The sequence below is a fragment of the Silurus meridionalis genome, chromosome 21, assembly GCF_014805685.1.
Source record: "Silurus meridionalis isolate SWU-2019-XX chromosome 21, ASM1480568v1, whole genome shotgun sequence".
Lineage (NCBI taxonomy): Eukaryota > Metazoa > Chordata > Actinopteri > Siluriformes > Siluridae > Silurus > Silurus meridionalis.
Genome location: NC_060904.1, coordinates 2,907,287 through 2,929,343, shown reverse-complemented (window position 1 = coordinate 2,929,343; position 22,057 = coordinate 2,907,287). Strand labels below are relative to the sequence as shown.

The 22,057-nt window shown below is 42.9% G+C and overlaps 2 protein-coding genes across 6 annotated transcripts; one reads left to right on the top strand and one right to left on the bottom strand.

Moving 5' to 3' along the window:
• The first annotated feature begins 909 nt into the window (after window positions 1-909).
• On the top strand, window positions 910-5,902 carry gpr12 (G protein-coupled receptor 12). 3 transcript variants are annotated; one of them, XR_006928933.1, is made up of 2 exons: window positions 910-1,018; window positions 1,127-2,127. XR_006928933.1 is itself a non-coding variant. In XM_046877441.1 (2 exons), exon 2 carries the CDS (start codon window positions 3,450-3,452, stop codon window positions 4,473-4,475), a length of 1,026 nt encoding a protein of 341 aa, XP_046733397.1. In that variant the 5' UTR covers window positions 910-1,018; window positions 3,438-3,449; the 3' UTR covers window positions 4,476-5,902. The 3 variants fall into 3 exon arrangements, 2 of the variants coding, with proteins under 2 accessions (XP_046733397.1, XP_046733398.1); XM_046877441.1 differs by lacking the exon at window positions 1,127-2,127 and adding an exon at window positions 3,438-5,902; XM_046877442.1 differs by lacking the exons at window positions 910-1,018; window positions 1,127-2,127 and adding exons at window positions 2,483-2,520; window positions 3,438-5,902.
• Window positions 5,903-8,497: 2,595 nt separating this feature from the next.
• On the bottom strand, window positions 8,498-21,851 carry wasf3b (WASP family member 3b). 3 transcript variants are annotated; one of them, XM_046834009.1, is made up of 9 exons: window positions 21,721-21,851; window positions 16,618-16,787; window positions 13,582-13,716; window positions 12,896-13,049; window positions 12,650-12,767; window positions 11,612-11,793; window positions 10,996-11,247; window positions 10,570-10,871; window positions 8,498-10,268 (listed from the first exon to the last, which is right to left on the bottom strand). In XM_046834009.1, the coding sequence occupies exons 2-9, from the start codon at window positions 16,748-16,750 to the stop codon at window positions 10,111-10,113; spliced, it is 1,434 nt and encodes a 477-aa protein (XP_046689965.1). In that variant the 5' UTR covers window positions 16,751-16,787; window positions 21,721-21,851; the 3' UTR covers window positions 8,498-10,110. The 3 variants fall into 3 exon arrangements, with proteins under 3 accessions (XP_046689965.1, XP_046689964.1, XP_046689966.1); XM_046834008.1 differs by having other exon boundaries at window positions 21,725-21,809; XM_046834010.1 differs by having other exon boundaries at window positions 10,570-10,868; window positions 21,725-21,809.
• Between the last annotated feature and the right edge of the window lie 206 nt (window positions 21,852-22,057).

Sequence of the window (22,057 nt, the reverse complement as noted above, 5' to 3'; positions counted from 1 at the left end):
GAGAAAAGTTCACACAAATATGAAACTGCCAGTGGGTGTAAATGCTGCTTAAGTGCACATGATCCCCATCCTGATTTGTTCTTCCCAGTATGACCAATTCGTTCAACATTTATCTACAATGAAACTTTTCTCAACTTTAGATTCCCCACATCAACTTTGCACAGGCTTATATCTAATTTGTATAAAAACCATAGCGACTATATAAACGTCCATATCAACTTTGGACACGCCCCCGTCAAATATGGACACGCCTATATTAACTTCGGATACGCCTACATACACTTTGGACACACTCGTGTCATCTTTGGACACGCCCATATCATCTTTAGACACACCCATGTTACGTTTTGACACGCCCATATCAATTAATTGCTTATCGGTTAGACTTAGTCCTGAGTTGCCAGATTGAGTAAATACGATAGAATTGCGCTATAAATGATGGACACACCATTACAAAATTTCCCTTTCTCAATAGGATGTAATTCGTATTTATTTTATTGAATTTAAAACTCATTAGAGATATAATTAAATTGATTAGGTTTGAAACGGAGGGTCTGAATCTGGCAACCCGGCCGGCACCAGGCGCCGTTCCTGCGTTTTTTTTTCACGCGCTTTGTTTGGTTATGGTTTAATTTAATTATCTTATATAATCTTCAGATGGACACCAAGCGTGACTAACGCGATATAGTGTGTTTCTGTGTGTGTGTGTGTGCGCGCGTGTGCGTGTGCGTGGAGGAAGGAGGGCGGAGGAGGAGGAGGAGGAGGAGGAAGGAGGGACGGATCCGGTTTCTCTCACGAAGGGCGCTCTGTGAAGATGCTCGTGCAGCCGCTGGCGTGGTGATAAACGACCGCTCTCTCTGTGTGCGCTCGCGCGTGTGCGTGCGTGCGTGTGTGCATTTTTTTTTTTTTTTGCGGCACCGAGCGTCGCCGCCGACGTGGGTGGGGGGGGGAGAAGATGGACACGCAACAAGGTCGCGAGCGCGTCTGAATCGCGCGTATCGACCTCCAAGATCTCAAGGTAAGACTTAATTATAGGAGGGGAAAGAATGATTTATTATTGTTATTTTTTTAAAGCTGAAAAAAGGGTCACATTTTTTTTCTTTCTTTCTTTTTTTTTATTTTTTAGATTTGACAGTACATGCATGCACAGGAACATGGATGTCCTACATGATCTATAGGCTGCACCCCAAACAGCAACAGCAACGCAGCATCCTACTGCATGCACTGTGCACATGCTAGAAAAAAATCTGACATGCACATCATGGTTCTATCACTGTTGTACATAATATAAACAGGGCTAATTAATAAATAAAAAAGGCTTCAAATGCAAAACGCTTTATCTAATTAGCGCTTTGAGAGCTTACAGGCTCCTACAACACTGACACTCACTGATGCTGGCCTTAAGAGATGCTCTGCCATCTTTACTGAATCCGTTTTTTTTTTTTTTTTTTTTTTTTTTTTTTATTATTTATAGCTACACTCCATCAGCATCATGACTTGTCCTTAACCTACACCATAAAACCAGATCAATTTATACAACAACGTTAGCGAAATATAGCAAATGCGTCTCTATATATTTCTATATATAAATAGATATTCATAATTCATTTTATAATTTCACATCCCAGGTCACAATGTGACCCCAATGTATACAAGCACATGTGGCATTCTTATTTGCCAGTATGTTTTCCTCCTTCCATTTTCCATTTACTTTTTTCCTTCGCCAATGAGCATATGTTACCTGTTGATATCCATTAATTACCAACAGTTTTCTGTTAAAATGACAGTCAAGAATTGTGCAGGTGGTATGATAGTATTAGTGCCCGATACTGGCATTTATTGTCTCCATTGTGAGGCTGAGCTTCAAAAAGTGGTCACACGTACGATCATTGATGATGAACTGATCATGTACTTACTAAGAAATCATCTTTTCAATTAAATATATGTGCCAAAAAACACCTTTTAAACCTATACATCTCCAGACTTTAATGCTACAGTATAAGAACAAAAGTTTGTGGACACCTGAGCAGATCGCTATGTGAACATTTCTTACCCTCCCATTCCACATTCAGTGTCCATTAGTTAGTATAACCACCACTCTTCTGGGAAGATGTTCCATTGTTGAAAGGTGTTCAATAGGGTTGGAGCTTTACAGCAGGAGATCTTCCAAACCATGTACAGCAGATCTTCATGGAGCTGGCTTTGTGCACAGAGGCATTGTCATGCTGGATATATATAGTACAGACCAAAAGTTTGGACACACCTTCTCATTCAAAGAGTTTTCTTTATTTTCATGACTATGAAAATTGTAGATTCACACTGAAGGCATCAAGGGCTATTTGACCAAGAAGGAGAGTGATGGGGTGCTGCGCCAGATGACCTGGCCTCCACAGTCACCGGACCTGAACCCAATCGAGATGGTTTAGGGGTGAGCTGGACCGCAGAGTGAAGGCAAAAGGGCCAACAAGTGCCAAGCATCTCTCGGGAAACTCCTTCAAGACTGTTAGAAGACCATTTCAGGTGACTACCTCTTGAAGCTCATCAAGAGAATGCCAAGAGTGTGCAAAGCAGTAATCAAAGCAAAAGGTGGCTACTTTGAAGAACCTAGAATATGACATTTTTCAGTTGTTTCACACTTTTTTGTTATATATATAATTCCATATATAATTCCACACGTGTTAATTCATAGTTTTGATGCCTTCAGTGTGAATCTACAATTTTCATAGTCATGAAAATAAAGAAAACTCTTTGAATGAGAAGGTGTGTCCAAACTTTTGGTCTGTACTGTATGTATGTATATATATATATATATATATATATATATATATATATATATATATATATATATATACTAATATACTAATTAATTTTTTTTTTTATTTAGTCAGATTGGATCAGAGATTAGACTGCTATAATCTTGCATGGGAAGAAAACTCGGCTATGCGGCAAAGTTCAATATCACAAACAAATTTAAAAAGTCGGTTCTAATGTCATAATTGTGATAAAATTCATATAATTAACTGATGGCAAGAGCCAGAGAGAAAAGTGTGATTAGTACAACATTAGCAATAATCCAAATGGTTTCAGAAACAATAATCAGCCGGTTGCTGATGATTATAATAATAATGATGATAATGATACGAGATTCTAATTGCATAACATTCATATTCCTTTAAAGAACAGTTTAATAATGCTGAAGGATTCTAAAGCAGGGCTCTGAAAAGGAACCCAGAACCCTTCATCTCTGAGCAGAATCAATATTTCACAGTTCTTGGAAAGCAAATGATGAAAAACAAGTGATCAGTGTATCTTTCATTACACAGGCTAAATATGAAATCATCATCATCGTAATCATCATCATCATCATGCTCATCATCATATGCACACTAATCAGATTAACACTGAAACCTAAAAGTTATAAATGTTTTGTCTTTCAGACGGGAGGCACGATGAGCGAGCAGGTGTCAGTCACCCCGAGCTGGCTGACCCCTGACCCCAGCTGGGTCAGCAGTGGTGGTGGGAGCATCGAGAACCTGACGGCTGAAACGCCTCCTCCAGCTGCTGTTTTACCGCCAAAGTCTTCTGCCGAGCTGCTGGTGAACCCGTGGGATATAGTGCTGTGCACGTCAGGCACGCTGATAGCCTGTGAGAACACCCTGGTGGTTCTGGTGATATGGCAGAACCAGGCCCTGCGCGCTCCCATGTTCCTGCTGATCGGTAGCCTCGCGCTGGCTGACCTGCTAGCCGGCGTGGGTCTGGTGCTTCACTTCGCCTTCGCCTACCTGCTGCATTCGGACTCCGCCCAGCTGCTGACGATCGGCCTGGTGGTGGCCTCATTCTCTGCCTCTGTCTTCAGTTTGCTGGCCATCACCATCGATCGCTACCTGTCGCTGTATTACGCGCTCACGTACAACTCGGAGCGCACAGCTGCCTTCACCTACACCATGCTGGTGCTGCTGTGGGGCGCGTCCCTGTGCCTTGGTCTGCTGCCCGTCACAGGGGTAAACTGCCTGAGTCAGGAGGACGCGTGCAGCGTGGTGCGGCCGCTCACTAAGAACAACGTCGCAGTCCTGTCCGTGTCCTTCCTGCTGCTCTTCGGACTCATGCTGCAGCTCTACGTGCAAATCTGCAAAATCGTCATGCGGCACGCGCACCAGATCGCCGTGCAGCACCACTTCCTGGCAGCCACGCCGCACTACGTCACGACACGCAAGGGCGTCTCCACGCTCGCCATCATCCTGGGAACATTCGCTGCCTGCTGGATGCCTTTCACCGTCTACTCGCTAATCGCTGACTACACCTACCCTCCGCTGTACACCTACGCCACACTGGTTCCTGCCACCTATAACTCCATCATTAACCCGGTCATCTACGCCTTCCGCAACCAAGAGATCCAGAAGGCGCTTTGGATGGTGTGCTGCGGCTGCGTCCCGGCCAGTGTGGCGCAGCGAGCACGGACGCCCAGCGACGTCTAGCGTCCTCTATTGCATGCAGGTGTGAGACAAGGGGACATATACGTGTGGCCCTTCTTTTACGTCTTCCCCTTATTGTGATGTAACTTTGACCACTGCCACATGGCCTTTTCTCCACCCCTCACCCTGGTGCCACTAAACTGCCACCAAAGCCTACATACATTTTTTTTCCTCCGCCAAGCATCCGCACATGAAATGTAGATGAACTTGCTGTTAAAAACACTGCGTGCTCCTTTCAAACGCCTCAACGGCATCCCTCAGTGAAGGAGGAGGCTGAGACGAGGGGCCTCGTTCTCCTTTGCTGCATTCTGCACGTGTGCTGAAAACCAAGCAGCCACGGAGAACTAAAAATAGCCGTGGCGTCCAATGATCCGCGCCTCGTGTCATCCGACAGAGAGAAATGCAGCGAACGTCTCGCTCGATCCTTCCGCTATGTTTGCGTGGATCGATTTATTTTGCATTTTATTTTCACCTTAAAGACACAAATGTGCCCGAATGTACACAAATCAGACCATGAAGAGCTAACAACAATCCCCCGAAACAAAACCTGGCCTTTCTTTTTATTTCTGGCCACAGGATGGTGTCAGTGGTTCTCCCTCTGCTCATTATGCAGACGTATTGTATGAATGAACCGGGGATTTGTTTTGAATGAATGTACACGTTCCCGTTCAGTGGTGTCGCGTCGAATTTGTATTTTGCACTTCGTGCTTTACTTCCAGCTGAGCTCCGGTCCAAATAACAACCGATAAGAACAACGAATTCATCTACATTCATCGACAAACATTTGAAGCGGTTTAACTGAAAGACACGCTCGAAATAGGCCGGTTTTCAAGGGTTAACTTTCAAAATACAGAATTAACCAAATCCCCCAAATCACATGCTTGTAAATTCCCTGGAAAGCATAAGGAAGATAATGAGAGCAAACACACATGTGGCATTAGAGACGAAATCCGAACACCAGGTCAGTTCATTACTGTGCACCGCTGGTCTTCATCGTTGATTTCGACGGTCAGATGTGTGTTTGTCAGACAGTTTGTCGGGGGTGCTGAGAAATAGTGAAGGGGGAAATTTACACAAATCTAAATCAGAGCCTGTTTTGCACTCGAGCTATCAGGCCATGCATTCACAAAGCCCCCACTTTTCTAAGAATGGATTCTTCCTGTTTAATTCATTTTATTTGACACAATATTTGAAGCCGAGAGATGTTATAAGACCCCTCTAAACTCCACCAATAGGAAGACGGCATAGGATGAGACCAAACTTCCCAGACAGCTGCATGCACCAAACAGGCATAACATTTTGGCATCATAGCATTACGAGTGGGGAGTGAATAACACTGATTATCAATATGGTCCAAGGAAGGAAGTAGTGAACCGGCGACAGGGTCGTGGGTGGCCGAGGCTCATTGATGCTCGTGGGGAGCGAAGGGTGGTCCGTGTGGTCCGATCCACCAGATGAGCTCCTGTAGCTCAAACTACTGAAGGTGTTCATGCTGTTAATACTCGATGGGTCAGAACTGTTTTAGCAGCATAAGGGGGACCAACACAATATTAGGCAGGTGGTCATAAAGTTATGCCTGATGTTGAATGTATCCTGAGGGATGAGGTTGTAGCTTAGTAGTTAACTCAACCCAAGCTGCCATTTCTGGGCCCCTGAGCAAGTCACTTAATCCTACAGCTGCCCAGTTGAATAGATGATATAAATGTAAGTTGCTCTGAATAAGTGTGTGAGGTAAATGTACAGAATTCAGCCAGGAATTATTAGGTAGTCTAAAACATTTACATTTATGGCATTCGGTAGATGTCCTTATTCAGAGCTTGTGACCTTCCAAGTTCATCAGGATTCTAGGAACCATCAGAATGAGTTTTCAAACGTGTATAAACCATGGCTGCGTCATGCTAATCGGTGTGTATACGTTTTGCCCTGTAGCTCTTGTGCAAAAACTTTCATCTTGGAATCTTCACAATCTCACCTTGCTTTCTGAATCTCCTGCTCTGAAAATCCGTCTCGGCGCTAAGATCAGACCCCATGAGCAAGCAATAACCCCTTCTCGCCAAATCGATAGCAATATTCCTGCAGCAATAACAGCTTTATCCCAGCAAATCCGATATAAATGACACCACCATGCGATAATACGACACATGCGCTTTCGCTCCACGTGTCTCCGAGTGGAAACCAAGCAAAAACGCTGCAAGGGTCTTTTACTGTACAAAAAAACCCCAAAACGTTATCAGTGAAGCGGAAACGCCGATCTGTCCGACACCAGTCTAACTGCCTAGGAACCCACTCGGGTTCTTTCCCCTCCACGTGACTCGATCGTACAATTTGCACCTGCTGTTGTGAATCTCCGAGCTGTAGCGTACATCCTGTCTGTGTACGATCACGTGTGTTGCATGGCGGCGTGTATGTGTGTGCATGCATGTCTTTTGTGTGCGTGTGTTTTCAGCTGAAAAGCCTTTCAAAAGCCCTGAAGGCATATGGAGCAGACAGAGGCGAGGGTGAAGCGGCCAGCGTCTACTGAAGATCCGTACAGGGCTAAAAAACGCTAAAAAAGTCAGTCTTCCTGTCATTCAGAGACGTCGCCTCCCGAAACCTCGGCCCTCCCGACCTGACCTTTGACCTGAACGACCTCTTTATTCGTTGGAGTATAAACGAGACAACGAGGACGCTCTCGAATATTTCACCGCACATGATGAGGATCGCAAAAACCGCGTGTTGGAAAAGAGCACGCATTCGAAGAGTCGATTTATTTTACTATTGATTTTCTATTTTCTGCTTTTCCAGCCTTTTCTGAATGTATCGAAAAAAGGATTTCGTTATCATCGTCGACTCGAAAAGGCACCCTGTCTTATCGAGCTGATCCTGTAAATAAGGCATGAGACATCGGAGAGGCATTGTGACATTAGTAATGGTGCTCTGAGCCAACAATTAACCTTGGGCCTCGTCCAAATTCACCCGATGTAACCTCTTTTAGCTTTTCTCGTGAGAGCTAATCTGCGTCTGGTTGGAGTGGGTAAAGCAATCAATGCGCAGTGATCCGTATACGCAAAGACAAACGAGACGATGAGGATCTCGCTTCGACGCCGCGACATACTCTAGCGTAGTGTCGGTGCAGAGGTAATCCGAGGGACTGATACTCCGAGTCTGTTTCAGCAAAAAAGCTTGAAGCTGAAGGACTACTCTGATGACGCTTGCCTCAATTTCTTTGAGGGTTTTCTGAGTAAAACGTCCCTCTGGGGACCGATATCGCATCACCGCGTGTGTCGTGAATGACGTGATTAGGGGGGAAAAGAAAAAGGGGGGGGGTGAAATAGGAACAGCATCTTGTGTAGACGTATGCGTAGTCTTAACTGTGAAATGCACTTTATTTTTTTGAGAAATGGCACAAAAACAAAAAATACGTATCTGCAAAATGATTATTATTATGATATATATAAAAAAAAGATCAATGAAATGCACTATTTAACTGAGATGTTGTAAGACATTACGTGAATGTGGTGTATATTTTTCCAAGGTGTTAGTGCTCTTTTTATTGCTTTGGTTAGTTTAAAAAAAAAGAAAAAAAGAAAAAAACCTTGTTAATTTTTGTATTAAAAGAATGTGCTGTGCATTAAAAACAACCCGACTCCTGCGCCTGCTTTATTTCATCCAGTCGCCACCTAGGCTCCATGGTTGCCATGGAGACCTCCATCCCAGCTGTACTGTTTCCATAGAGATGCCGGTTCCCCCCGAGAAACGGTTTCCATGATGAGCGCTCGACGGGACAATTTCATTTCGTCATGACCATCGCTGCCATGTCCAGGTCATGTGACCTCCAGATTTGTCTCCATGCACGTCTGTGTGGTTTTCTGTTTACCATCTTGCCTTTTGAAAGATTTGGCAACTTTGTCAGTTTGTTATATTGATAAAAAAACCTGACGCTTTTCGATTAAGAAGAAAAAAAAAAGTTAAATACATCTAATAGCTAAATAAACAGCTGGTTGAGCATCATAGCATGGGTTTGATCGTACGGAGCCGGTCGGAAGTTCAGATGCGCCATTTTTTATTAGGGGTCCAAGCACCAAATGAGCCGACATACCAAACATACCAAACAAGCACCGGGCATTTGTGTAAACTGTACATGCATTTTTTCACAGAATCATTAAACCAATATTATTCCAATGATTGCAGTGTTTTACATTATGGCCGTTATTACGTGTAAAAAAAAGTCCAAACCATTCAACATTATTCCACTGTTTTGAGATATTAACATCCAGAAATGACCCTGGGTAACATCCTGTCTAAACTGTTTGTTAAAATCCTGTTGTCGTCTCGAGTGTAAATACACTTGAGGAACAGTAAACACATTTACTCTATATTCAGGGCTCCTACACATTTTTATTATTTAATTACAAAAAACTTTTCCAGACTTAAATATGCAGATTTCCCTAAAGATTTTTAGATCATATTTAACATAATGATTTGTAAGATCCAAATATATCATGCGTTAAGAAAATGGTAGCCTAGTGGTTAAGTTACTGGGCTTTTGATCCCTTGGGTTCTGTGGCTTTAAGTCCTGGCCATACCAGGCTGCCACTTTTGGGCCTTTGAGCAAGGCCCTCAACCCCCCCTATAGGTGTTCAGTTGTAGAGATAGGTATAAAGCACTCTGCCATGGAAGCTCACAAACCCGGCTGCGAAAGGAGTAGGGTGGGCGTTGGGCGGAGGAGGGTGGGCGGTAGGCGGAGGAGGATGGGCTTTTTCCTAAATGCGTAGGAACCTTGTATATTCAAATGAGTACATCATAGTACATCCCATCTCTTACATACATACAGAAATCGCTAATTCCATGCAAACTGACCGCAACGACCAGAATCGTCTCCATTGACTTTTCAGAGATTAATTAATTAATCATCTGGAGGATGATTTAGGAAACTCGAATTCATGCTCTCACCAAGTGGAAACATGTGCCAGTGAATTACTTCGTGATCATTTCGATTCGTCATCGCCAGTCCCCTGCATCGTGCTTGGACCCCTTAATCGCTGCTCCAGCTAATTTATCTTATCATTCAGCTAATTTTAGACGAATGAGAATTAAACGAGGGAGTTTGGCTAAAATACTTGATGTCATGTGGGTCGATTTATTATAATTATGCAGAAATGTATTTGTTTATTCGTTAACCCTGACTATAAATCTAATAATGTTAATTCTGTGATCAGTACACTCGACTTCTGATCGAAAGGTTGTCAGTTCAAATCCTAACCAAGCTGTCAGTTCTGGGCCCTTGAGCAAGGCCCTTAGCTGTTTCGGATGTAAAATACGGTAATTGTAAGAGCCTCTGGAAAAGGGTGCCTGATAAAATGCCATAAATGTAAATATTACCCTGCATTATTATACAAATCGCTATCAATACGAAGGCACAAGAGACATCCAGCCTTCCTTGAGCACTCAAGTCTTCACGTTTTCATTCTAAATATACTTCCTTTTCAGATGGATAGAATCCTAGCTTCCGGAAAAATAAAATCAATGATTAATTTGTACTTCAAAATGAAGCCTTTTCAGCAGATGAGCACATTCGATCAGGTCCAGACTTTTGACTTCTGCACATCTCTGTACTGTAGATACTGCAGTGTTACGGCGGTCGAAGGAGAGTGTGTTTCTAGTCAGACCAGTCATTATCCTCTAACTCAGAGTCATCCTCGGAGTCGCTGTATTCCACCGCTATGCGGCGGGACAGAATGGTGGCCACGTCATTCCCCACCGGCTCCCGCTTTGCCTGCTGCTCCTGCTGCTCCTGCACCTTCTTCAGCTGGATACCTGTGAGTGGAAACACACACACACGAATGTCATTATCAACTGTAATGGTGTTACTAAAAAACAGGGGAAAGCAGGAAATTTGAGATTTATATTCACATTTTTAATTTTACTTAATTTTTAAATCCCTCATGAGTTGTTAGTAAAGAAATTTCTATTCTGGAGTCCAATATCCTTATATTAGATTCAGCTACTTATTTGACTTTTGATGGGAGCAAAAAGGAATGAAAACATATGCAATAATTGATGAAGATAAAAAAAAAAAGTACTCCGAATAGGTTTCTAGAGAATGAAAACCTCGTACCCATGCGTATGGCTGCTAGCAGGTCACTGCGGGCGTCGGTCGTGGGCAGGGCTTCAGGTGGCGCTGGTGGCCGTTTGGGTGTGATTAGCTGGGTACCGTTAGGTGGAGGAGGAGGTGGCCCTGGTGGAGGAGGAGCAGCCAGTGATCCAGAGGCAGGTGAAGAGGATAAGATGTAACCTGTGCCTATGGTGGCTGGGCCTGGAGATAGACCCAGAGGGGGCATAGCGAAGGCAGCTGGGGATGATGGAATGAGAGGTGCTGGGGGTGGTGGGGGTGGACTTGAGTTCATGTAATCCATACTGCTGAAAAAAAGAAAAAAAAAACCAGGAAGAAAATAAGGAGCAGGAATCTTTTTTAACACATTACCACAAGGTGGAGCCATTTATATAACACTCTTTGTGTCTTTGTGAATATGATTAAGCAAACCTGTAGTCCATTGGTGGGAGCGGCATGGAGCCATTCATACGTTCTGTGGGTGGCGGAGGGGGTGGGGCCTGATGTGGACGACCCAGTGTGCCTGAGCGGTACACCATAGACCCCGTCCGGTATTCCTGCTCCATGTGGGCATGAGCCGAGAGGGCCGCCATGCTGGGGGGAGGGCCGGAGTACGTGTGGGCGTGGCCTGCATTGTTTGACATGGCCAGATAGCCATGGTCCAGGTGGTCTTGGCCATGAGACCTAAAGGAAGAGGAAGGAATAAAAGAAGAAAAGACGGAGAGGGGGGATTAAATGTCGTGATCATGGCTACATGCACGTGTAGTCATTCTGTAGTCATTCTTTTTAGCTTTTATTGCAGTTTTAATGTAGTTTTTCTAGGTTTTTAGATCACCTTTGTATTCAATATTCATACCAGTATTCAATGCATCTCAAATATTGCAAAATCATGACTGCTATTTATAGACGTTGCTATCTATACCGAGCAATTCGAGCTCTTGCATCCTGGCAGAGTGAATTTTTAACCTCGATAGAACGACAAATAAATAAATAAATGAACATTTCTGTAACAATAATAACCGCGTGGAGCAAGCGGGTGTCCTTTCACCTGTGTTCTGGCGACATGGAGCTCTCAGATGATCCGGCTCTGTGCACCGTGTGGCCGTGCCGCAGGTCGGGCCTCAGCTCCTTATCGAAGGCCATCATGTTCCACTCCTGACGCCGGTTACGAGCCTTTCGCACCTTCTTCACTTCTCTCTGCAGCGTGCCGTCCACGCAGCGCTTCTGTTCCTGTGGGATTTGTTAAAACGTCATCAAAATGCACACACACACATACATACATTACATCGACAAAAGTATTGGGACACATGACTTTTGTGATTCTTCCTCAAACAAGTTAGGAAACAAAGTAGGAAAGCTGTAGCATTAAATTTTCCCTTAATTCAATTAGGAGACCCAAACCAGCCAGCTTCATGAAGATCTGCTTTACATGGGTTGGAATATCTCCTGCTTTAAAGCTTCATCCCTATTAAACACTTTTAGGTGGATTTTTCATGCTGACTGGACCCCAGGCCTCCTCACCTCACCTACATCAGTACCTGACTTCACTTACACACATGTGTCTGAATGAATCTCTCAAAATCTACTGGAACATCTTCCCAGAGGAGCGGAGCTTATTCTAACAGCAAACGGTGACTGGGATGCACAAAAAGCATGCAAACTTTTGTCCATATAGCGTATTTCGAATTCTTAGATCTGACAGTAGTTCTGACTGTAATTCAAGTCACAGGTTTGCATTAAAGCTCTCGTTCGCTTATGTTATAGTTGTTATAGTAAAAACTCAGTGTCAGATGTTACACATAATTTAAGGATAAAAAGTGTTGTAAAAAAGTAAATCACATTTATTAGGCATTTATTGAAAGAGTCTCGTGGGTAAGTTTTTCCTACAAATGGAAGAAATCCCATTATAATGTTCATTAACAGTATTAGAGGAATAAACACTTCAGGGTGTCCTGGTATAGGAGATATACATGTATATGGGTGTTTGGGAGAGAAAAACGTGTTAGTACGTCAATAGTTTTTCATTAAGAGGCACAAAAGGAACATCATGAGGTAAAATCAGACAAAAGAGAAACACGAGACCAACCTTCTGCCGTCTTTTCTCTTTCCTCTTGTCCTCTGTGTCCTGCAGCATCTTCTCCTTCCACAGGTCAAAGAAGTACGAGGGGTCCGTGTAAAATTTCAGCCCTTCCTTATTATCGTCTCTGCAGAGGAAAAAAAGCAGGTAAGCAGCCTGACATGGGGAGTACTAATGATTAAAACACACACACACACACACACACACACACACACACACACACACACACACACACACACTAAGAGTGATACACACCTGTAAGGTGAGAGGATGTTGAGCGGGGGAGGAGGGTCACTCAGCTCGTGCATATCTTTCACAGGGATTGGGACGCTGCTCTTGGACACCACCTGCTGGTCCTGTACTGTAGAACTTTTAAAGGCCTTCCTCATGTTGATGTCCTGCAGAGAGACTGCACGCACACACACACACACACACACACACACACACAGAGGAAGAATTATATACACAGAATTTTTCTTCAAATAAAGAGAACCAACAGAATTAAAAATCATTCACAATTATTCAGAATAAGCCTTAAAAACCACAGTCCCCAAAATAGAAAATAATCATATTACTATTATTATTTATTTTTCACACTTAATGTAACTTCCTGTCTTGTTCAGAAATTGAATTCTTCGGTGTTTTGTTGTACACATTATGAGAGATGCAGTTTCTGTACCAGCATCACACATGATCCCAAATCTTTATCACTGAAAAGTCACTGATGAAAAGCAGTTTAGCTGATGTGCGAAGTGAAATGAAGGAAAGCTCGTGCTCTCAGTGCTGCTACGAGGCAGAAGTAAAGGTCATTTTTAGGTCTTCTTTGTATCAGAGCTGCCGTCTCTTATCTCTCACCAGCTCCATGTAACTCTACCTGGACAAATCCAGCACAGAAATGTATCGAGTGCTGACTCGGCGTTCGGTTTCCCACAATCCCTTACCCTCCTCCACGGTGGAATCCAGCTGGGTGACCTTGACGGCGAGCCGATCAATGCGATCCTGCAGGGAGTTCGTGCGCAGATAAAACAAGTTGGCCTCGTGAAACAGCTCGCCAAATATGTCCTCCGCATGCTTACCTACACACGAGATCGGAAACGTGAAAAAAGAAATGACAAGTGAAAAATGAAAAGTGTTGCAAAAAAGAAATTATAATAAAATGTTTTATATAAAAAAAAAATATATATATATATATATATATATATATATATATATATATATATATATTATAAAATAAAAGCATTGAGTACACCTAAGTGAACTTTCTCATTTAGTCCCAATTTTCAATTTGCTCTTTATTTTTATTCTTATATTATTTTTAATATATATATAATAAAAAAAGAATAAAAATAAAGAGCAAATTGAAAATTGGGACTAAATGAGAAAGTTCACTTAGGTGAACTCACGCTTGTTGCCAGTTATTTAGACAATAATGGCTGCTTGTCCAATTTTTAGAGGAGAGTAAATCTGTACTGCTAGAAAAGCTGCACATTGACTTCTCTGTTATATATCCAAGTTTCATATCTATAGTATTGTCCCTTGAAAACATATACAAAAATAGTTGCTGGAATGTGAGGGGTGTATTTACTTTTGTGAAATTCTCAGCATCTCAAAATAATGAGAGTATATACTGTATATATATATATATATATATATATATATATATATATATATATATATATATATATATATATATATATTTTTTTTTTTTCAGATGATGAGACTCAAATATTTACTTTAATTTTCTTTCATGTGGTCAAAACTGGTTTCCACACATTCAGTACCTGCCCTGTTGTATTAATCTGCACATGCTACTGAATAAAAAACAAACAAGCAAACAAACAAAAGAACATGGAAACGAATACAAACTCGGAATCTGTGACAAAATAAAATTAACCAGTAAAAAGAGAAATGTTTTCTAACTCACGTCTAAATGTGAGCCTTATAAGTTTTACCGCACCATGAAGATACAGAAATTTTAAATGTGTGAGGAAGAACGTTTCATCGTCTCATCACTGTGCTCTTTCTTTCCTCTCTGTGGAAGTTAGTAAGACAGATAAACCAAAAACTCTTTACTCCTCTAGAGCTTCCTGTGTAGGAACTCTCTAACCCTTCCAAAGCACTGACACTGGAGACTCCTTCCATCAACTTTTATCAACCCATCCTTACACAAGTCCTTTTAGATGCGGTTGCAGCACGGCAACGAATAAAATGCTTGGGCTGCGATTTCCATCAGCCACTGCGACCTCTCGTGAGATGGTCCCATGCCACAAATCACTCACAAAACTGGCAACAATTCAGGTACTGATGTAGTTAAGGTGAGGAGGTCTGGGGTGCAGTCAGTGTTCACCCCAGAGGTGTTTAATAAAGATTTGGAGCTCTATAGCAGGAGATCTTTCCACTCCAACCCATGTCATGCTGGAACAGGTTTGGCTCTTCGAGATCAAGTGATGAGAAATTTCATGCTCCCTGAGATGTTTTAAACGACTGTGTGCCTTCAAACTTTGTGGTACCAGTTTGAAGAAGAACCACATTTCATGTGTCCCAATACTTTTGTCCACGATTTTTATTGCCTGCGGTTGAAGTAATGCCTGTGTTGAAGAATACACAGTGGTGATAGCAACGATAGCACAAAAAACACAATGCCGTCTATTTATAACGTTAAAGTCGAACAAAAGCCCGCGGGACGCTTTCAGGAAAATATTTACAGGAAGGAAATGTGGCCTGGCTCGTGCAAAAAAAAGCCCTGACCTCTGACCCTGCACACACAAACATGCTAAATGCATACTTATCTAAAGGCATTCCCACGCCAAAACACACACACACACACACACACACACACACACACACACACTGCACGCTCTAATACACGCTAATACCGGCAGGCTGTGGCCTTGTCTCCGTGTGTTCCCTCTCTAACACACACACACACACACGCACACACGCACACGCACACACACACACACAGTGACCATGTCTCTGTTTGCCTCCCCACCCTGCTGTCTTTTGTGCTTAGCCATTTATATTTAACCCACACAACTGCTGCTGAAGGCTCTACTCCACTCCCTCTACAGGCATCTACAACACATACACACACACACACACACACACACACACACACACACACACACACACATACACACACATAGAGGTGGGGTGCAGAACTTGCCCTAAGAAAATAAAAGATTTTAGGGTGCAATTGTGCGACAAAAGGACAGAAATGTCAGTAACTGGGTATATTGATATTGATATTTTGAACGAATCGTCCGTTTAGAACGAGTCTTTAATTTGACTCACGAGTCATCCGAAAGAATGATTCATTCATTTTCGTCTGGGCGAGCAATGCATTGCAAAATCTCTGTAGGTTATGTACAGGAAAAAGTATTAAGTAGTTCATCTCATGGGTCCTCCGGTCCGAGTTGTTCGTTCTTTTATTGCCTTGACATAATTGTTACAATAATTATGGAAGTCATGCGAGAAAAGAACTGACGACACGGACCGGAAGATATGGGAGGTGAAGCGACCCATGATTTGTCCTTTGCTGCATTGTCATATTTTCATCATCAAAATGATAGTTAAAGTGTGTGTTCGTAGTTTTGGGGGATCTGCTTATTGAAAATTTAACATTTTGTTTATTTCTGATCAGGGAAACCATATGATCTAAATGACTCGTCTAGAGATTCGTTCATTTTGACGTATTCAACGTGTTCAGACTGGGACAGTTCCTCAGCCTCAGCTACATCACTGGACGTGACGCGGCTTTATTTGTCTCAATATATTTGTTGCTTGATATTTTGAAACGAATTTTATGGGATAAATGTGGCGAGACCAAAAATAAAAGAAGTCGCTAAAGTTTGACGCGGACACGAAACATGGACTCCAAATCAAAGCGTCTATGTGGTGGAATAGCAACGGAAATAGAGGTGAAATCTAGCATTTCCTGTACATCCCTATACCAAAGTGTGTGTGTATATACTCACTGAGACTACTGAGCTGGCGAATGATGGCAGAGAGCGTGTTGTTCATAACACACTCCAGCTCACTGCCGATGCCCTCGGGCAGTGCGCCGCGGCACAGATGCCGGGGCTCGATGTTCCTCTTCAATAGTGGCATGGCTCTTCGTCTCCACACTCACACAGCCTGATGGAACCTACACACACACAGACACACACACACACACTCAGAGTCAGGGCTCATACATGCTTTATAAAACATGCTGTTTTTGGGTTTGGGGCTCAGTTGGGGATTAACCCGTGTCCATCTGTTCAGGGATTTTGCTCAAATAAACTCCAGTTCTCAATCACAGTGCCATTAATGAGAATGAACTCTTACAGCGCTTACATTTTTAACAGACACACACATTTTCACTGCCTCCAGGTTTGTGATTTATTATTTACTTTAAGTACAAAGTCTTTTTATATATTCTCTACTAATACAAATAACCTGGAAGATACATTCAATGGACAAAAGTATTGGGACTTGGATGCTGTAGCATGAAATTTTCCCTTCACTTGAACTAGGAGATCCGAACCCGTTCCAGGATGTGATACCCCTGTGCATAAATTGAGATCCATGAACATTTAACATGGTTTGGAATGGAAGATCTCAACACTTTTCAACATGGATTTTTTACACTGACTGCACCCCAAGGCCTCCTCACCTCACCTCCACCAGTACCTGACTTTACTAACACACGTGGCTGAATGAGTCTCATACAAAATCTAGTGGAACATCTTCCCTGGAGAGTGGAGCTTATTATAAGAGCAAATGGGAAGCAAATGTGGAATGGGACGCTCATAAAGAAGCACATACCCATCTACGGGCAGGTGTCCACAAATATTTGCCCATAAAGTGTATGTGAAGCACAGCAAGAGTCTTTTTTAGCCAATGAAAAATGTGGAAAACTGAATTCTTGTCCAGAACTCCCGTTTGTGTTTGGACACGCCTCCTGTCAGTCCATTTATAGACACTCCTACTCTACAGGCCAATACTGATATTGGGGCGGAGCTTCGTAAACATCGCTTATATGTTAAACGCAACTAAATCTGCGGGTGGACTTTCAGCAGATGTTTTTTCGGGGACTGTGTATGCAGCAGTTGTGGTTAAGGCGTTGGATTTCGGATCTGGAGGTCGTGAGTTTAAATCCCAGCCGCACCAAGCTGACATTTCTGGGCCCCTGAGCAAGGCCCTTAACCCCAGAGCTGATCAGATGTATGAATATGATAAAGGTAAGTTGCTCTGGATAAGGGCATCTGCCAAATGCCTTAAATGTAAGCCCTGCAGCTGCCCTCAGATGTGTCGAGTGCTACTGGACACGGTAAGGAATGCTGAATACTGTGAAAGCGTGACCCCTGCAGAGACCCGACCAGCTGAGAGGCCATCTGTCACGTGACTGGCAGAACACAGAGTGGGGGTGGGGGTGACTGGGGGAGTTAAAAGCCAAAAGAATAGATGAGAAGGCCAGAAAGACGATGGGGAAGCTTCTCGGGGGGCGGCATCTTATCTGCTCACCTTCCTGCTTCCTGTTTTGCACCTCCCCACCCAGCCGGCCGCTTCCTATTCCTCTGTATGTCCCATCTCTGACTTCCTGTCCTCCAGAACAATGCAGTGTAGGTCACACAGCAAACACACTTATAAAAGCTCTTAGAGCATGCCCGTCTTATATCGTTTAACGAAACTCACACACACACACACACACACGCACACGCACACGCGCACACGCGCACACACACACACACACACACACACACACACTTATCCTCAGTTTGAGGGAGAGCTCAAGCTTTATTGTGCTTAAATAATAGATGCTGACACACAAACCTTCACCTTAACCTTCACTCTGTGTGTGTGTGTGTGTGAGAGTGTGTGTGTGTGTGTGTGTGTGTGTGTGTGTGTGTGTGTGTGTGTGTGTGTGTGTGTGTGTGAAGATGATTCCAGGCTGAATACTAAAGCTTCTCTGAGCTTCTAGCTGCTCAGGCCACGCCCCTCGCATCTGCTCATGAGGCCAAAACCCTCCGCAGGACTTCACACCACAGAGCTTCGAAATTCTCGAATCTGATTGGTCCAAAGGTGTTTTCTAAACCAGCGTCACCGACCGGTGACTTTCAGTAATACACTGTGGTTTTATAGCAGCAATTCATTCGAAAGTGTTGCTATCATGTGGATAATTTTATCACAGAGTGTCTGTTTGTAGCTGCTTTAACGTTGGAACGTTTTTTTTTTTGTTTTGTTTTTTGCGGATGTTCCACAAAATCAGAAGTAACAATAAATGGATAAAAAAAAAGCTGATGTGTGGTGTTCTTTATTAAATTGAAAAATTATTTCACCACAAACGAAAGAGATGCAAAATAAAAGAGGGAAAATAATCGTGTATTCACAACATAGTGTTTCAATCCTTACTGACTAAATCTGATCACATGATTTGACAGTTTTCTCAGACTCAGTGGCAAATCAAGAATCTCTGCTGTAAATCAGCACCATACGTTTACAACTTCTTGTTTCTGTTCACGGAAATGTCAAAGATTTCACTGTTTATGGAGACAACAACAAGATACTGACGAGATTAAAATGAGATCGCGATGAGATAAGAATCTGTGTGTTCTCACGAGCGGCTTCTCTCCATGGTGCTGTAACGCTGGTGTGCAGGGAGGCATGGAGTCAGCTGGAGCTGATTATACAATACAGTGAAAATACAAGTCTGGTGAAGAGAAGGGGGGAGGGTGACAAAGAAAGTTAAAGATAGGGAGAGATTGGGAGAAAAGGTGAGGCGATGTGGAAAAAGAGAAAGAGAACAAAGAGATAGAGAGAGAGAGAGAGAGAGAGAGAGAGGGAGGAAGAGAGAGAAAGAGATAATGGGGTGAGAAAGAGAAGAGAGAGAGAGAGAGAGAGAGAGAGAGAGAGAGAGAGAGAGAGAGAGAGAGAGAGAGGAGAGAGAGAGAGAGAGAGAGAGGGAAGAGAGAGAGAGAGAGAGAGGAGGGGAGGAGAGCAGAGGGGTGGAGAGAGAGGGTGAGAGAGGAAGAGTGAAAGAGAGAGAGAGAAAGAGAGAGAGAGAGAGAGAGAAAGAGGGAACTTGAACGTATCCATATCTGTTTTCTGAAAGAGCAAATCTTTAAAGTATGAACGTGTTACTCATGTCACATCACGTAAGGGGGCGTGGCCACCACTAACAGGAAACTCCCTCCAGAAACTCCAGGTGGTAAAAGCAGTGGTCTGAACTTTGGTTGGATTCTTCATGAGGTTATAAAACTGTCATGACTAAAATACTACACTTTATAAAAGTAAAAAGTTCATTTATTTCCATTGCCAAAAGCCGTGTCTCCACTTACGTTTCACGTATTTAACACCTCGTAGGGTTCAGACATGAACAATCTCTCAAAACTTCTACAAAAAGTCATCTAAATGTGATTTCAAGTAACATTAACAGACATATATTTAGATTTGAACTGGTTTTGTTTCAGTTTTGCTTCATTAATAAATATTCTATTATTATTATTACCTCATTTTCCCCTAAAACTTTTACATTTTAATTTGTACCTGACGTGCTTCATTTTTTGTTCTTTTGCTGTGTAAAGAATCGTTTTTCAATCGTAAACAAAAAAATGAAAGAGAAGCAGAAGATACAGGAGAGACGTGTGTGTGTGTGTGTGTGTGTTGCTTCAGCTAGGTCTGAGAAGTGATGGTGAGTTGGCCTGTAATGTGTGTGTGTGTGTGTGTGTGTGTGTGTGTGTGTGTGTGTGTGTGTGTGTGTGTGTGTTGTTTGAGCCAGTCGTGAGAAAGTGATGGTGAGTTGGCCTGTGATGGGTTTGAGTGTGTGTGCGTGTGTGTGTGTGTAAAAGACAGAGTGACTGGGGGAGGGGGGTTCGAGCAGAAGTGAGGACCTCAGGGAAGCCACTCTGAAAGGTTGCCGGGACAATAAGCGCTCCGTTCACACGGCAACACACAGGCTCTCCCATGCATGTAACTCGCCTCCCTCCCCCAACCTCCTTTCACACCCCTCTGTCCTCCAAAATAAAAGCAAAACACCCCTGGGTCCCCCTGCTGAGAACCTCTTCCTCTTCCACAAATCGGCCCCCAAACATCCTCGTGCACAAAATGCCGCATACGACATGGAGCACAGAACAGCTTCCTAACAGCTCCATGTCATGAACGATGCAGTTACAGTGAACACACATAATAGTCCATCATCAAGCTGAGACTCATCCACACACAACGGCCCCAAACCCCCGCCCCCGAAATGGCCCCGTCCCAAACTGCTCCCTGCTGGAGGCTACACTCCGTACTGCACTACACCGTATATATTCTATATAGTGATGATATTTATATATGTCATTTTTTCTGATTTCAATCATGAAGATGGAGAAACACTCCCCTTTTTTTATATAGGCTACATTTACACACACACACACACACACACACACACACACACACACACACACACACTGTCACATTGTCCAGATGCATTACACCCCTTATTGGTTTTGGTAAAAAATAAAAATAAAAAAAAAGAAAGTAAAATACAAATAAGTATTTTTTAAGTAATCTACAAAATATTAGATGGGTGTGTGTGTGTGTGTGTGTGTGTGTGTGTGTTAGACAAAAATACTAAACACTGACACACTACTACACAACTATTTATAAGTTTGTATGAAAATTTGGGTGAGAATTTTTCTTTTTTTTCCACTAAATGTATAAACACTATTTCCTATAAAAGAATAAAATCAAATAAGTATTGAATGGATTCAGGATGATCAGTTTACTGTGTCTGACTATAATTAATTGCCCCCTTTTACTCTTTCTGAGCTCCAGGACCATTTAGTCCTTGAATAAACAGCATTTAATTTGAGTGATATAGAAACTTTTTTATAATTTAAATGATCATATAAAAACACGGGAGGGAAAAATATCTACATAGATAATAAAATGTAATGTTAAATATACAGGATTCGGCTTTAGGGGCACCAGAGTGCAGTTCATTCAATGTAAACAGTAATGAAAGTGAGCAATTTCCCGCAGATAAACGACTGAAACGCGGTTCCCACGCAGTAAATGTGTTTAAAGAGGATGAAATACACCGTGTCGCTCACCTACACTGGATTTCTCCAAACACTTCAGCTCCTACACATGGCCCTGAGTCCGGCTGCCATCCTGCTCTGTCCTCCATCAGCCCCCCGGGAGTGACCGCTCCAAACAATCCGCTCCGGGGCGGGACTTCGCGTCGAGCTCAGCCAATCACGAGTCGAGTACGGCCAACGTTTGTTCTGCCGCACCAATCAGAGGTCGAGGGAAAAAAAAATAGCTGACCGGTGCTTAAAAAAGGGTGGATAGAGGCGGGGCTTTAATGGGCGGGTGGAGTTTAATGGAGTTTAATGGATCTTAATGGATTTTCAGCGGAATGTTATGAATATTTAATTACAGAAAGAT

What these genes read in the sequence shown, in the direction of transcription:
- wasf3b (XM_046834009.1), bottom strand. Translation starts at nt 16,750, where the DNA reads ATGCCACTATTGAAGAGGAACATCGAGCCCCGGCATCTGTGCCGCGGC. An exon ending in AAGAGAAAAGACGGCAGAAG is followed by an intron (nt 11,794 to 12,649) that starts GTTGGTCTCGTG and finishes CAAATCCCACAG; the next exon opens with GAACAGAAGCGCTGCGTGGA. An exon ending in CTCCCACCAATGGACTACAG is followed by an intron (nt 10,872 to 10,995) that starts GTTTGCTTAATC and finishes TCTTTTTTTCAG; the next exon opens with CAGTATGGATTACATGAACT.
- gpr12 (XM_046877441.1), top strand. Translation starts at nt 3,450, where the DNA reads ATGAGCGAGCAGGTGTCAGTCACCCCGAGCTGGCTGACCCCTGACCCC.